The sequence below is a fragment of the Leuciscus leuciscus genome, assembly GCF_965113295.1.
Source record: "Leuciscus leuciscus genome assembly, chromosome: 11".
NCBI classification, from domain to species: domain Eukaryota; kingdom Metazoa; phylum Chordata; class Actinopteri; order Cypriniformes; family Leuciscidae; genus Leuciscus; species Leuciscus leuciscus.
This window is the reverse complement of record NC_138735.1, coordinates 21,335,321-21,350,615: the sequence shown is the minus strand read 5'-3', so window position 1 is coordinate 21,350,615 and position 15,295 is coordinate 21,335,321. Positions and strand designations below refer to the sequence as shown.

The 15,295-nt window shown below is 41.1% G+C and overlaps 1 protein-coding gene and 1 long non-coding RNA gene across 3 annotated transcripts in view; one reads left to right on the top strand and one right to left on the bottom strand.

The window, feature by feature from the left end:
• The window catches only part of LOC309509781, a 667,378-nt gene that overhangs the window by 177,838 nt on the left and 474,245 nt on the right, over positions 1–15,295 (bottom strand). The window lies entirely within an intron of this gene.
• zfhx4 (zinc finger homeobox 4) overlaps positions 1–15,295 on the top strand; it is a 73,364-nt gene that overhangs the window by 19,407 nt on the left and 38,662 nt on the right. For both annotated transcript variants that reach the window (XM_082184573.1, XM_082184572.1), the window contains exon 3: positions 933–1,435. In XM_082184573.1, coding sequence (XP_082040699.1) covers positions 933–1,435 — 503 coding nt within the window. The remainder of the gene's footprint in view (positions 1–932; positions 1,436–15,295) is intronic.

Here is a 15,295-nt window from a genome sequence, read left to right as displayed (position 1 = left end):
TCCTTTGCTCCACCCAGAAAAACCTCATCTTAACACGGACTGTAGGGAACAGATTGCACACAACACTAGCAGTAGCAGTTTTTGTTCTTTCACTTTGTCGATGAAGACCAAGCACAGCATTTCTGAATCTGTTTCTGTAAGCCTGTGTATTCATCTCATGGATCTTTACCTCCATACTTAGTATAGACTGACACATACACTAGCCTGTCAAGAAATATTGTTTCCACGGAGTACTTTTATCTAGCAACTCAGAAACACTCTGTCTGACAAAATGCTATATTTGTACCTTGTCTTGATCTTGTGTAATTATTAAATTCAAAGCTTTTTTCCAGGGGGTTGAGGGTAAGGAAAATGATCCAGTTTGCTTCTAAAAGTGCAGAGATCAAAGACTAAATTACAATTAGATGTAAGCTGATCTGTTTTTTATTATTAAAATTTTTAGGACTACCGTTGAAGCTGGCTCGTTTTATATTGATCAGTTTCATGTCTTTAAAGAGAGAGAGAGAGAGAGAGAGAAACGTGCCTGAGTACAAACTCAGGAATGCCTGGTAGGAGTAATTAAAGCTATCTGATGAGGGAGTTTAGAACTTGAAAGGGATGATTGTAATTGATCCTGATTCAATCCTATTATAGCTTTTTATAGTTAAGGCTTTATAAAAGCCATACTCCTTACTGGGGCTTTATTTTATCAAATCCCTTTGTATGGGTGCCCTACACCAGTCTCTCAGCTCTTTTTTAAATTTCATTTAATAAAAAAAAAAAAACCTTTTCTCTTTCTCTCCTCCCTGTGACTGTGCCCCACCTCTTCCCTTCTCCCTCTCTCTCTTGCTCCCTCTCTCCCTCTCTCTCTCTCTCTTGCTCCCTCTCTCTCCTTCTGTCTCTCTCTCCTTCTCTCTCTCTCTCTCTCTCTCTCTCTCTCTCTCTCCCCGCAGTAAATAATGAGCTGCCTGCGGAGTTGCGTCTTGTGAGTGGTCAGCTAATGGGTGATGACCTGTCCGTCCTCTCTGCTGGGGAGCTGTCACCTTGCATCAACGACCCGCTGCTGAAACTCTTCCAGTGTGCGGTGTGCAACAAATTCAGCTCTGACAGCCTGGAGGCCCTCAGCGGGCACGTGGCGGCAGAGAGATCGCTTCCGGAAGAGGAGTGGAGAGCCGTGATGGGAGACGTCTACCAGTGCAAGCTGTGCAACTACAACACGCAGCTCAAGGCCAATTTCCAGCTACACTGCAAGACCGACAAGCACATGCAGAAGTATCAGCTGGTGGCCCACATCAAGGAAGGTGGCAAAGCCAACCAGTGGCGTCTCAAGTGCATTGCCATCGGCAACCCCGTGCACCTGAAGTGCAATGCCTGTGACTACTACAGCAACAGTGTGGAGAAGCTGAGACTGCATGCAACCAACCAGAGGCACGAAGCGGCGCTGAAGGTCTACAAGGTCAGTTATGTTTACTTTGTGTTGAACTGTGTCATGACACACTGTCCTAGTTCTGTATGTTCTCTGTGTCACATAGGTTAATATTTACTTTGTTTTATTTAACTTGTATTGCATTATACGTATTTTGTCACTGCACTTGACGGCGGACAGTTAATTCAGTGGTCATGGTCAAAAGAACACAAAAGGTGAACAGTTGTTTTCTAGCACCTTGTTTTTTTTATGATGTCAAATGTCATTAGTCCAGCTGTAAATTTGATTTGGCCTTCCATGCTCACCCTTTTCCCAGTTTCCTCTGCTCTCTTTCCTGTAAAGACAGGAATATGCCAGTCAGCTTGTTTACATGATGCATTTCAGAAATCAAACCTAATTGAATTTATGCCAGAAATATCAATATGTTTAACAGTTGGCCAATACTATAGCACTTCACTGAATTTTCACCTCTGTAAAAAGCTGCCCCATCAGCCAGCGTATAACAGCGTCATGTGAACAGCTGACGAATTTTGAACGTGTGACCGTGTGTTTGTCCACATGCATGCATAAGAAAGGGAAAATGTCATGATTAGATTTTTTTAGATCTTCCTGCTTTATACCAGTTATTTGACATGTACAAATCACGTTTTAATGTACCTTCTTTTTTTGATTTGCGGATCATAATTTACTGCTTTGTGCCAGGCCTAAGGCAGATAACTGATCCACAGCGGTGGGGGTTGAACAGAGGCCACTGCAGCCTCATCCTGTTCTTAAGTGCATTTGGGTGTTGACTTACTGGACTTGTGTGATTGCCTGAAACAATAATACTAACATCCTGAAATCATAGACCAGCATCACATCCCAGACACATTAGTGGACTCCTCTGGATAAACTGTATTAACTTAATGAGGATCTATTGACCAGCATTAGTCACTTTTGACTTGTGTGCTCGTAAGCCGTACTGGGCTGTATATTTAGAAAAGTGAATTTAGCAGCTGACAATGGCTAGACTACATAAGAAATTGGCAGCCTTGTGATGATAGCAATAATGCGAACAATTAATTTCTTTGACCCAATTACGCATATGGTCATCCAAAAAGGGCTTTTTAAGAGGAAGGTACAACTACTGTCACTTTCACACCGAGAACCTCCTGAAAAAGATTTAGGTCAGAACCAAATGCTCAAAAGGCCTTCCGAGAATAACAAATGGTCTGGTTTTCCTCTTTTTTTTTTATAACAGAAATGAGACTTTGAGCTGCTTCGTGTTATTAATGTATTCAGACAATGTTAGAAATACAGAGCAAGTAACTAAACAACAAAGGGCAAATCCTCCAATGGGTGAAGTCAGCATGAGGCAAATAAAGGGCTGAAAGAATCGCATGTGGTATTTGGAGGCCTGGCATTAAAGACACAGTCCATGGGAATGTTTTGAAATCCTCAGCAGTTTAGAAAGGGGTGGGGGGGTCAGGGGGTTTGGCTAATTCTCTAAGCAAATAAAAAGGCTCCATGGCAACAGAGAGCATTTGGGATCACATCGAAAGACAAATAGATTGGAGATTAGAAGAAGAGAAAGGCATAGCTTAGCTATGATCTTAGTAAGTCTCGCAGTAGATTTGTTTCTTCACGTGCATGTGTAGTTGGGTCACTGCCTGATTATTGACATGATTGTTTGCTTTCATTCTGAAATATCTAATTAGAGTTTACCTGATTTTTGAAAAAAAATGTAGGCACTAACACTTACACTTTCTTTTCTAGAACAGCACAGGGCTATGCAGAATATGTAGAATTAAAATGGTCCCTATCTTTTGGGTTTAGTCCTAAACCAGAACAACAGTTGTGTTTTTCCTTTTGAAGCTTTGAAATGAGTGATGCAGTCTAACAGAGAGAGACATATAATCTAATGTAAGCTGTAGTTCGTATAGTTTTTATTAAAAGTTTAAATACTTACTGAGGTGAAAAAAATATTAACACTCAAATGGATTTCTACTCGTTTGAGTTTTATTGGCTCACATTTTAAGAAATATTAGAACAGGTGATGGGGGCTGAATTTTGATGGAGAGAGAAGGGTGTCCATTTGACACAGAGGGGGTGAGGGGGTTCGCTCTGGCTCTCTCATCTCCTCGCGCCCCCACCTTTACCCAGAGAGAGGGAAATCTGTTCTACAGATGCGGATTCTAATGCTTTTGGCAGAAACCGGACCGTTTCGCTCTTGTATATTTGGTAGTAAATGTTGGGAAAAAAGAAAAAGAGGTCTCTTTATTTGACTAGAAAAACACCTCGTCTTTTATGTTCAAAGGTGAAAGGGTAGTGCACTAAAGAACAAAGTATTGATGACCTTTCCATATGAGCCCCGGAACATAAAGTATCATTATGGCCCAAAATGATTGAGGATACAAACAAAAAGCATATTCAGTATTTTTATTGCAGCTTTGTACCTACAATTTTTTTTCTTTTCTTTTTTAAAGTAGAGTTCAGATTTTCCAGACATTAAAAAAAGACCTAAATTACATTAGCAGTGCAATGTTTCCTTTTTGTGAAAGACTACGGCTTCTCATAGGTGGTTTTAAAGCTCCCAAGCCCACACCTAAAACAGCCTTGGATTTTTTTTTTTTTTACTATTATGACGTAATTAAGCTATTAAAATAAATACAATAGCCTACATATTCTTGACCTGTTAGTGTTTTGCTTTAGCCTACAGTAATGATATATTATCGTTATACAATTTTCGTTAATAAGCACTCAAATAAACGCAGATGTAGTCGAGTGTAAATCTGTCAAGGCCTTTCAAAGGCGGTGTAACGCTTGATTAAGAAACGGTGAGAAATGTGTGTTGCTCCAAAGAGCTGATTTGTGCTGGGCACTTGGGTCATTTGAAGCCAAGAATGTTCATGGTCAGTATGTTGGAAGCGGGGGGGAAAGGCATATACGACCCACACCTGTTCACCAGGTGGTCCTCGCTGTGCTCTTCTCTTCTATCTCCCACTCTGACTCTCATTTTTCCTCCCCCTCTGTTTGCATTCCCTTCTCTCTCTGTACTTCTCCTCTCTGGAGGTTTGTGTGCAGCACATAAGGATGTCCAGCGTGTATCCCCCAGTTGCGCGTCAGGGGCTATGGACTACTTAATTACAGCAGCCACCCCCCTCCCAGAGCATCCGTCATCAGTCAAGCAGAATTTTTTGTCTGTCTGGAGTGCAAGGCACCATTTCCATATTTGTATTTTCCTCCTCTTTTTTTTTTCTTCCTTGTCTCCTTTCTCCCCGTTTTGAGCCACAGGGGCCGTAGCACACATAATGCGCCTCTTTCTGGCGGAGGCAGGCGGGGAGATGGAGCTGCAGTGACTGGCTTTCCGTGGCCTTGTCCCCAGGGAGAGGCAGATAGCCCATCTCATTATCCATGATACGGATGGCAACACCATTGGTCGGGGCAGGGAAATGAGAGGGGAAATTAAAAGAGGGGAGCAGAGAAAAGAGGGAGGAGGAGAGAATGCGAGAGTGAGGAGACTGGAATTTCAGATTTATCAAAAGACTTTTCCCAACCCTTTTTTATGTTTTTCCCCTTTTATTCTCATCCAGAAGGTCAGTATTTCCTCCTCATTTTCCCCTTTTTTTCCTCTCACTCTTTTCCTCTATCTTTCTATACCAAGATGGCTGCCGGTTGATGGGCACATTATATTACAGCACATTCATTACTGAAGGTCAGCCTCACTCCTTCTCATTTGAAAATCAAATGCCCCATATATATGCAGCTCAAATTATTGTCTGTCATTTCCCCCGATCTGATGGTAAAATGGACAGGAGATTGAGTTGAGGGTATTTGCATAAAAAGCCATTGTGCTATAGAAGAACGAGGAGGATCTATTTTGCATGACCCTTCATATAGCATCATCATCATCATTGTTGTTGTCCCTTGAAAATACACATTGTATTTTATTTTGGGGCATTTTTTAAATTTGACAATTATTCATTCTCGTATCCTTTCAAACCTGTATGACTGACTTATTGAAATATTTTGAATAATGTATTAACTGTTTTTGTCCATATAATGAAAGTAAATTGCATTGGACCCCAATGACTTTTGAAAACAACATCCTTCAAAAAATACCTTCAAAATATCTTCTTTTGTGCTAAAGAAGTGTGCTTTTTTCCGTAAAAAGTTTGGGTGAACTATTGCTTATAACCACCCTGAAGTGCATCAAAATATGTTGTTTTCAATAGATTTGGTTGGTTTAACTGTGTTTGTTGCATTTATTCTCATGTTATCTGTAAAATTAGACACTACCTCTTAGAAAGCATTCAAACCTGGGAGGAGATGAGAGAGAATGGCCAAAAAAGAAAAGCGGATGTGGCCCAGTCTCAGCTGTTTGCCAATAAGAGCTGGTCCCCACAGTGGCATAGGACTTTTTGAACAGGTCCAAACGACCTTATGCAAGCCTGCGCTTTACTTTCCGAATGCAAACAAAACCACTGGCTCACAAACGCGTCCGTTTATCCACTTACTCTCTGCAGGCATAAAAGTATGTCAGCACTCTCTCTGCCTCCCGCTCTGACCCAACAGCGAGGCCAGATTATTCAGACGCTCTCGTCTTTCACCTGCACGCGGATTACAATGGGAATCTTTCAGGGGAGGGCGCGAGGGGGAGGGGGTATAATTAAAGCATACAGACAGACGAGTGTGGGTGCAAACACAAAGCCCAGGCTTCAGCTAGGCCCTGCTGTCATTAATCCTCATAGATATTAATAGGTATTTCTCCCATCATGCCCTCCCCGCTCATAAGCAGATGGTCATCTCCACACCGGCCCCACAGGACTAACGTTTGCTGACGGACAACTTAAAGCATTGTGATAAAGTGTGGTGCCCCCGACACCCCTCTCTGTTTGGTTATTTCCTGGTTTGCTGTTTTCTTTTCTTTCTATCTTGTGAGATGGGTGGGGGGCCGCCATATGAGGATGCTCTGATATTAATAACCAGATGTGATCTTCCTGTTGGCCCTGGGTCAGAGAGGCCGGCCAGGTCAGCCCATTTGTCTCTGTGCAGGCACTGTGAAGGCTATTGAGTCTGACAGGTATGGGAACCATAGCAGGGGAAATAAGACTTACCGAGCCCTGAAGGGGAGCGTGGCACTCCCAGGAACAAAGAGTGGCAGGAGTTTGTCATTTTTACCCCTTTCTTTTCTTTTCCTCATTTTTTTTTCTTTTTCTTTTTTTTTCTCTCTTTTTCACTCCCCTCTCCACCCCTCCATTTCTCATGGGATTTGGGCCCAGCTTAACAAAGGATGACTCACAGTTCTCTGATAAGGCCAGCCGTGGAAGGACTTGAATTGCAATAATATGATATTCTTGGTGAAATAGCTGGCTGAAGGTAATTAGCTTTGTTTTAACTCTCCAGACACAGACGGAGAGCAAACATATGACTTTGTCTGGAAAGCATTATTGAACAATAAATGTATGCCTGAACGTCACACGTTCCCCTGAGGTCTCCCCTGTAACTCAGCTGAGATTTTTCTTTCAGTGTTAACCTTTATTCTCCCAGTTATTTTAAGTAGCTACACGCAAGGCTGCATGTTTAAAAAAAGAAGAGTCATCCCAAAGATTATTAGGTCGGTCCACAATTAATGGCAAAGACAGAGAGAGAGTTTGCAGAAAAGATTGGAATTAAGATCAATATTGACGTGTGTCGTTTAATAAGAGCCAGGCCCAGAACGGATGCCCGAGTGAAGACAGAGCAGCAGTCATGGGTGGCAGTTTTTGCTCACATTAACAGACCTGAATGCAAGAAAGCATTCCTCAAGTAATTGATTTTAAACATTAGGTGCTCACTGAATAGATAAGTAGAGTGTGATATTCGATTACAGAGCAAAGAACTCATTTAACCTCCTGTTCTTTCCTGGCCAGGATTTCCAACACAATACGATTTACCTCCCCTTAGGTTCAGCAGGATTAGACTGCTACTAGTAATCCTTAATGCTTTGAAATAGATCTGATAGAAGTCCCCCTCACTTGTTTGGGATTACACCCATGATTTTTTCCACATTTAGTTAAATTAACCCATTGAATTATCATTTTTATAATTGTTAAAAGCATTTCCGTGAGATCCAGATGGCCTTTTTGTTTAATGCAGTGAACTATAATTACAATTTTTCCAACATTCGAATGCTCACCTTAGGTCTCCCCTTGATATCATGCTTTACTGAATGTCACCAAGCCTAATGGTTCACCCAAAGATGCAATGTATTTGAAAAGAAGGCTGCCTAGTTTTTGTTATTCTCCGGAGAACAAAGGAAAACATTTCAGTAATCTTCAAAGTGGCCAGTGGTATGTCGAGTGGACCGTGGAATGCAAGCTATGGCTAGGGCTTTTCAGCGAAAAAACAATGGCTTTCCTTTTATGGGTTGTAACTGCATAAACTGTGGTTGAGACATTAGCTCTATCAGTTGTATCGACTTACAATACCGCAGTTTGAATTGATGTGTTTATATGCATTAGAAGGACTAGAACATTTATATTTGTCTGTATGTATTTAACATTCTTAATATATCCCCGCCGGCTCTTGATGTGTGGGTTAGTGGGTGGGTAAGGTGTTATTTACTTAGACTCTTTTGATACAGCACAGGTTAAAAGCGTTCACCCCTACAGGCTCGACTCTTGAAGATCTTCGTAGGCAATATGCAAAGCGTTTGGCTAAGAAGTGCTCCCATTGAGGAGTGAGAGCAGCAAAGCAAGAGGCAGGGCTCTTTAAACAAGCTCCTCTCCATGATCCCTCTGCTCTCTTCCTCCCTCCCTCTTCCCCTCCCTCTTATAATAGGATGCAAATCAGGGACCCTCCTCTATGTTGTTGTGGAAGGGGAGAAGGCAGATGGAACATGAAAGGGTTTAATGTTTAAAAGTATGAATAGGGAAAGCACGCAGCGGTGAGTCGGGGCTCATTCCGCTCTTATCAGATTCACAAGGTGGGAGATTGTCTCATCGTTGCATGGGCTCTTTTTAAAGGAAAGATTTCAGCCCGTATACCATGCATCATAATTAGTCGGAATGCCACAGTCTCGTACTGTACTGGCTGAGGGTCACACGCATGGATCATCCTTTCCTGTGCTTCCCACCTGAGACTATGAGCTCATAACTCTTTGTTTGCATTAAAACATGTGCTGAGATGTGAGGGGATGGTATGATACAAGATCTGCAATATATATATATATATATTTTTTTTATTCTGCTGTGCATTATTCATAATTTTCAAACAACCTTGAAACGGTTTAATACTCAGAATATTTCAATGTAGTTAAAACGTTTCAACATTTTTTGTAATAGTATTTTCTGTGTTTGAAGGCAAAGCTTACTATCAGTATTAGCTGAGCCACTGGCACAGTTTTACGTAAAACATGACACATTTTTCTTTATTTTCAAATAATTCAATGGTTTTATACATTTGACATTTGACCAGCATTTACTTTTTATATAAATGAATGCAATGTATAAATATATAAAACCATATCAATTATTTGATTCAAGATTATCCATTAATTATTAAATGTGTTATATAATTATAATTATTATTATTACCGGTATTATTATTGTTGTTCTTGTTATTATTATTATTATTGTCTCAAACGTCTTGAGAACCTGATTTTAGACTTGCTACTATGCTCAATTGCAGAAAACCAATTTTTTTGTGATAGTGTGGCATGAAGATGATGGTGGAGCCTCTGGTCTTTTTCACCTTCTGATGGAGACAGGCAAAGCTTTTAAGGGTAATGGTAAGGTCAGTGGATTTAATGGGAGAGAAGTGTCCAGGCGACAGATTTTAAATCACCATAATATAAATACACCTCCATTTTCATAGGGAGTTTGCTTTCTTTTAAGGCAATTTGAGGAGTAGACGAACACTCGTGTCTGTCTTAGTGGTGGGAAGGATTAGAGGAGTGAAGATTAAGGACTAGTTCTTAATCTTCCATATCAACTACAGAGGTGAGAGGTGATATGCAAATGGAATTTTCAAATACTGCTGCTTCATGTTTAAGTCCAGTGATTCTATTATATAGACGAGGTTAATTTATCTGGTTACCAATCAGCAACAACTGGGTGTCATCAACAGGGTTTCTGGCTTTGTTTCCTAAACTACCTAGACAGCATTTAGGGCATTATAAATGTTTAATCCTGTCTACATAGACAACAAACGGTTGAAAACGTTCAAAATGTTTGTTTTAACATTTAAACATGCCTATTATGCTCCAAAAAATCACAGTTCAAAAGGTTTCCAAAAATATTGTCTAGGCACCTCTGTGTTTTTCTATCTTTTATGTGATATTTAGATAAGCAAAGATCTTCATTACAGTAGGCTCCTTTAAAATATGACCTTCAACAGAGTCAGAGAGTCCAGTGGACCAGTGGGAAGAGCATGTGAATTTGGAATACCATTGCATGAACCCTGTAGTGTCTTAAGTTTTCGTTCATTTCCTTCTGTCATAAGAACATTATTGCAGGCCCAATGATATATGCCAGATCAACAACATTAGCACCACATGGAAATATTTTTCTCCACGTTTCCCTCTTCATCTGTTTACCGTTCGGCGAGAAACGTATGAAGCCATGGAATGATTGGTTCCCAAAGACTTGTGCACTGTTTGCTTTAATAGTGATTCGACAGGAATTGGCGCTTACAGCGATCAATGAAATATTACGTTGCGGATCAATCCACATATTAAAATGCTGGTAAAACACACACACTCAGACTTCGACATGATTAATGTGAATGTAAATATACATGAGAGAAAAAGCAATATTTCCAAAGAAACACACAGAAGTTCTCTTAAGACTTTCCGCAAACCGGCTGTCAATTCGTAGATTTATGTGTTTTTGGTGGATTTCTGTTTAGACCATGCTTGGCTGGCCAACATTTACATGAACTGTTCCAAAGTCATAGTGCAGACTGCATTGACATATTGAAGGCCTCATTGCGAACGGCAATATCCACAGTGCGTTGTAGCTCCACAGAACCAGTGTCCTTGGGAAAATGGGGCGTATGTCACCTCAGACCGGTCCTGCCGGTCTGAGCGCGATTACAGTAAATGAGAGGCTGTGGATGGACGCTGCAGCAGTTGTGGGTTTTAGTCGTTTTGGAGGGACCCCGGGGGTGTGTCCCGCTCTCTTTACTGCGTCTCCACAAGCCACCTCAGACGAGAGTGTGCTGCTGAAAGACACATTGTGCTAATTCACTTATTTAACTTGGCATCCATTTGCAAGGATGATTATTATTATTATATGACCTAAGCAGCAAACCATACAGCCATGCACTGGCAGAATGTCCTAAGCCATAATTACATATGATGAACCAGACGGATTCGGAGGAAAAAAATAAATAGGGGAGGTAATTTGGGGCTCTTTGATGCATTCCTTTGGTTTTGTTGAGGTAGGGGAGAGGGAAAGTTAAAAAGAGATGTTTTTTTTGCTCGTTTCGTGCCTGTAGCGGAAAAGACGGTGGCCTTGTGCACAATCTCTGAATGGAATGTAGGGGGCATACCTCTCGCACAAGAATTTCGCTCAGGTTGCCAACTCCTGCGGTACCCATGATATAACATTACATTTATGTCTCCAGGCTCAATAGTGGTTACTGGTAACATGTGTTTGGACGGTGTCAGCATTGATGGAATCGTATACCTGGCTGGCCTCCAAGTAAGGCTGGAATGTGTTTAAAATGCTTTGAGGAACAAAACAAGCTTTTGTTTATTTTCTTTTGTTTCGTTCTCGGGGTCCCCAGAGTCAGACCGGAAACCGGTGCCTCTTCGAAAGCATAAAAACAAGTATTTGAAAAAAAAAAAGGTGGGAAGAAACAGAAAAAAAAAAGGATTTATTAAAAATGCTCAAGAACCTTATTATTGCATTGTTTTCTTTTTGTTGGATTTTTTTCCCCCACTAATGACCTAAAAACCAAACATTTGAATGCCCTAATTTGTTTTCGTTTAGAAACAAATTTTTTAACCCTTCGTATTTTCCTTTTTTGTCTGAAGGAGTCTTGTCATCCTAGCAGAACGGAGCGAATAAACATCCAGTCTCAAACAGCCCTTATCCTTATTCTGAATGCCACTAATGAGTCTGTTTTGTCACTGCAGGCAGTACAAATGAAACCAGTCTCCTACTGCCAACAGCAGACGGGCAGAGGAGAAGGCAACGAGAGGTGTTTTGTAATCATTGAAGTCAGTATAAATAAATAAGTCGCGTCAGGTTAGGGAAAAAACACGCTCCCTGGGAATTGGGGCCTAGGTTGACAGGTGATGGGGAGTCCCTGGTGCTTTGATTTGCATTGTTTTGGCAGCACAGTACGATGGCGTCTTTGCTTTAGAGTCACCCAACTTATGCCTGATTAGGTCCTGAGAGCCCAGAGAGAGTGAGGGGTGGGTGTTCCTCCTTAGACCCCCTTGCCCACGATCCCGGTCGACTGGATGTGCTCTTTGGCATGCCAAAGGGCACCCAGGGACGACAAGTTAGCTAAAATGATTGGACCCCATGGGGTTTTAGACTCTTGGTTGTTTGCCAAATGCTAATCTAGAACAATTACCCATCAAAGGCAAGAGCGCTCCGCTATATTGTCATAGATGGCCTCTTTGCCACCCACAACAACAGCACTTGGAGCAGTTTCAGAGATTTTCTTAGCACTTGACAGAATCACTGCGCAATTTATCCTCCAGCTTTCTGCAAAACCAAGTTCAGGTGAGAGAAACTGGAGTCTTATTCTTATTTATTTATTTATTTTAGTAATAAATAGGGCTTCTTTTCTTTGCTAGCAGCATCCTGACTTTTCGGTGGGCAGAATCTGCTACGGGATGCCACAAACATTTTGAACTTTGCAGGTAGTATATAACTGCTTTGTGAGTCTGGCAGTACTAAAAATGGTAAGCTTAAACCTCATAAATCAGAAACCCCAGGCTCAAGTCTCTGAACAGCTTGCACCAGTGCCACAGGGGTCTATAAAAGAAGGAAGAAAAATACTCGATTTCAATATAGGTCTTGAGCAAACAAAGCAGGAATGCTGATAGTGAATAAATTAATATTTTCTAGAGTTATGCACTCTTTCGGCCTTTAAACGTTAGACATGTCTGCTTGCATTGTTTTTTATTAGGACCATAAAAATGGATGCACAGCTGCGATTATGATTCAGACTAATTTAAGACTTGTTCACAAACACAACACAAATCTATTTCATATTAGTATGAAAATAGTAATGGAGGCTTCTAAAAGGGGCTACAACTCAGGATGAGATGCGCATAAATGCAATATGAGGATATGAATGCGACAATAGCTAGCCAATAGCCCTTGAGCAAATGCTTGTTTATTAGCGATAGTTATTCATCCTAATGAGGTTTAGTCATCATGCAGAGAAAACAAATTATATTGCTGTTTTTCCCAGAAACCATCTTGAGTCTAAATGGAATTTCGTGATTTTTTTTTTCCACTAACGGTACGACTACCTTAGATTAATTTATGATGCAAGGGTTCCTTAGACATCTGGTTCTCAATTAGGAATGAGATTGATCTCATTTTGGTTTTTGGGAGAGTCGAGAAAGATTAAGCACATTCTCCTCTTAATTTACAGACAGAAGAGGTCTGAACCATAACGTGTAGCGGTTATCCTAAAGTGGCAGGACCCTTCAAGTGGTTTAAATGCCAGTTCAGCCAGGTTCGAGTCTGTTTACAGGGAGGCAGTTCATACAAGTAGCCCCACATGTCTTCGAAGGGCTTCCCTTTGGAAAGAAACAAAGATAGCTGTAATTAATGACCCTGAATCTGTGCCAAAAAGGCTTTCCTCTGACAACTTCAACTTAATTAAAGCTTAAGACGTTTCAATGGCCACAGAGAGCCCCTTACGGAGCGCGGCCCTGCAGAATCGTGAGAAAATTCTGCCGAGTTTATGAAAGAAAAGATGTGTGTTACTACTGGTGCCATGACTCTAATCCCTGACAGTCCAAGAATCTGTTTTGTCAAAAGGGTTTTCTTTTAGCTGGCTCACACCTGCAGGCACACCGGTACTTCCTTCAGCCTCGGAGAGGGACGGTTTTGTGTTTTAGCGGAAGATCAGATAATGGAGGCCTCACTCGGCTTTTTGTTTTTACACATTGTTCATTAGTCTGGGAGTAATGTAGGCACACTTGATATGCTTGGCTTGCCTGGGGAATGGGGAGGGAGTAGGGACTGTTTGTTGGATTGAGGGCTTTGTATGTGTGTTAGGTGGAGGGGAAGCCTACTATGGCCTTGCATGGTGCACTACTGCACAATTTTAATGCTAAACTTTAGCCCAAATTAAAGTGCATAATTGTCAGGCAGGGCTGAATGCGGGAGCCCTGCTGTTTGAAACACATTAGAGCTGAATAGAACAATATGCAAAGCTGGACAGTTTGGATTTCGCCTACAAAGCACTGTTTTAAATACTTTCTCTCTCCTTCTGTGTCTAGCCTCCGCTTGGAGTCTCTTGTCAGAATTAACAAGCTTAGGAAGCCCCACCAGCTCAGTGCGTGTGTGCGTGCTTGTCCCTAAAAAGACCAATCCAGTTTGGGTTTTGTTAGAGGCAGAGGAGGAAGGAGGCTGTTCACCTTTTTCGCACCAGTTGACCCACTGGAAGCCGGAATGGCAAGAGAAATAAAGCGTTTAGGGGCAGTTTAATAGCTGTAAATACTGCTGGAATTAGCATGAGAAAGTAGCCAGGATTTCCTCTTAAGCTTTAGGAAAAGTTTAATACACTTTTGTCTGTGTGCACATTAGAGCTGAGTATTATAGATAAAAAAAAAATATATTATTACTCTAAATTGATCATCTTGATTTTCTTTCATTTTTATTAAATGTCTGTGTATTCAGTATATATATATAATGTAATATTTATATTTAATAAATAGAAAAAATATAGAGATATAATATTATAATTTTTCTGAAGCATGTAAAATGGCAAAATTCTGTAAGGATTTGTGAGTAAGGAGTGATGAGGCAAACACATTGTTGTTTTGAATTGATTTACCATTTGAACTGATTCATGAATGAATTAAACTTCACTCAAAAATCTAATATTTACAGCTGAAGTTTAAAAAGTTAATTTTTTTTTAGAAAAAGCCTTCAAAACATCAGCAACATGGTTGCACTAAAACCACTGTTAGATTCACACACACACACACACACACACACACACACACACACACACACACATAGAGTGGGGTCTGAGTAACGGGTTTTTGTGTCAGCGGAGAAGAGAGAGAGAGAAAGAGGCCACGTGGGGGTTTAGCTTCCACTCTCCTCTGCTAATGCGCCACAGGCCTTCATACGCCTCTCTATACACACACAAAGCTGCATGTGAATATTTAGACTACATAAAACCTGAATGTGTGTGTGTGTGTGTGTGTGTGTGTGTCAGTTAAGTTTAAACTGTTTCACAACCCTCCATAGGCTGTTATTAGCGGAATGGAAGCCGAGGTGCCCCTCTCCTACCGAATGATCCTGCAGACCTGTGGTAGTTTTATAGCAAGGCCCTGGTAGATTTGTTTTCTTATCTTTATCACTGCACAGATAGTAAATTACTCCCACCAGATCCCATCTTCTATCATCCCCTTATCCCTTTCTAAAGTTGCACAGTCCAGACTTAAGTTAAGCTGGACTTTTTGTCGCGGTAAATTACTCGTATGTCCCAGATTACGTGATGCCAGGCGGAGACACGTTGGCTCGTCTCCCCCTCTTCACCTCGCTCGCTCTCCCTCGTCTGTCTTTCCTCATCGGGCAGCCCCTCTAAAGCACTCGGCTTTGACAATCTCTCTTTGTTATCAGTATTTATGTTTGGGACAAAGCTGGAAGGAATGCATTTCATGTCGGGAGATTATTACGGTGGAAAGGAAGTATCTGTTTCATGTAGGTGCTGTCTCAG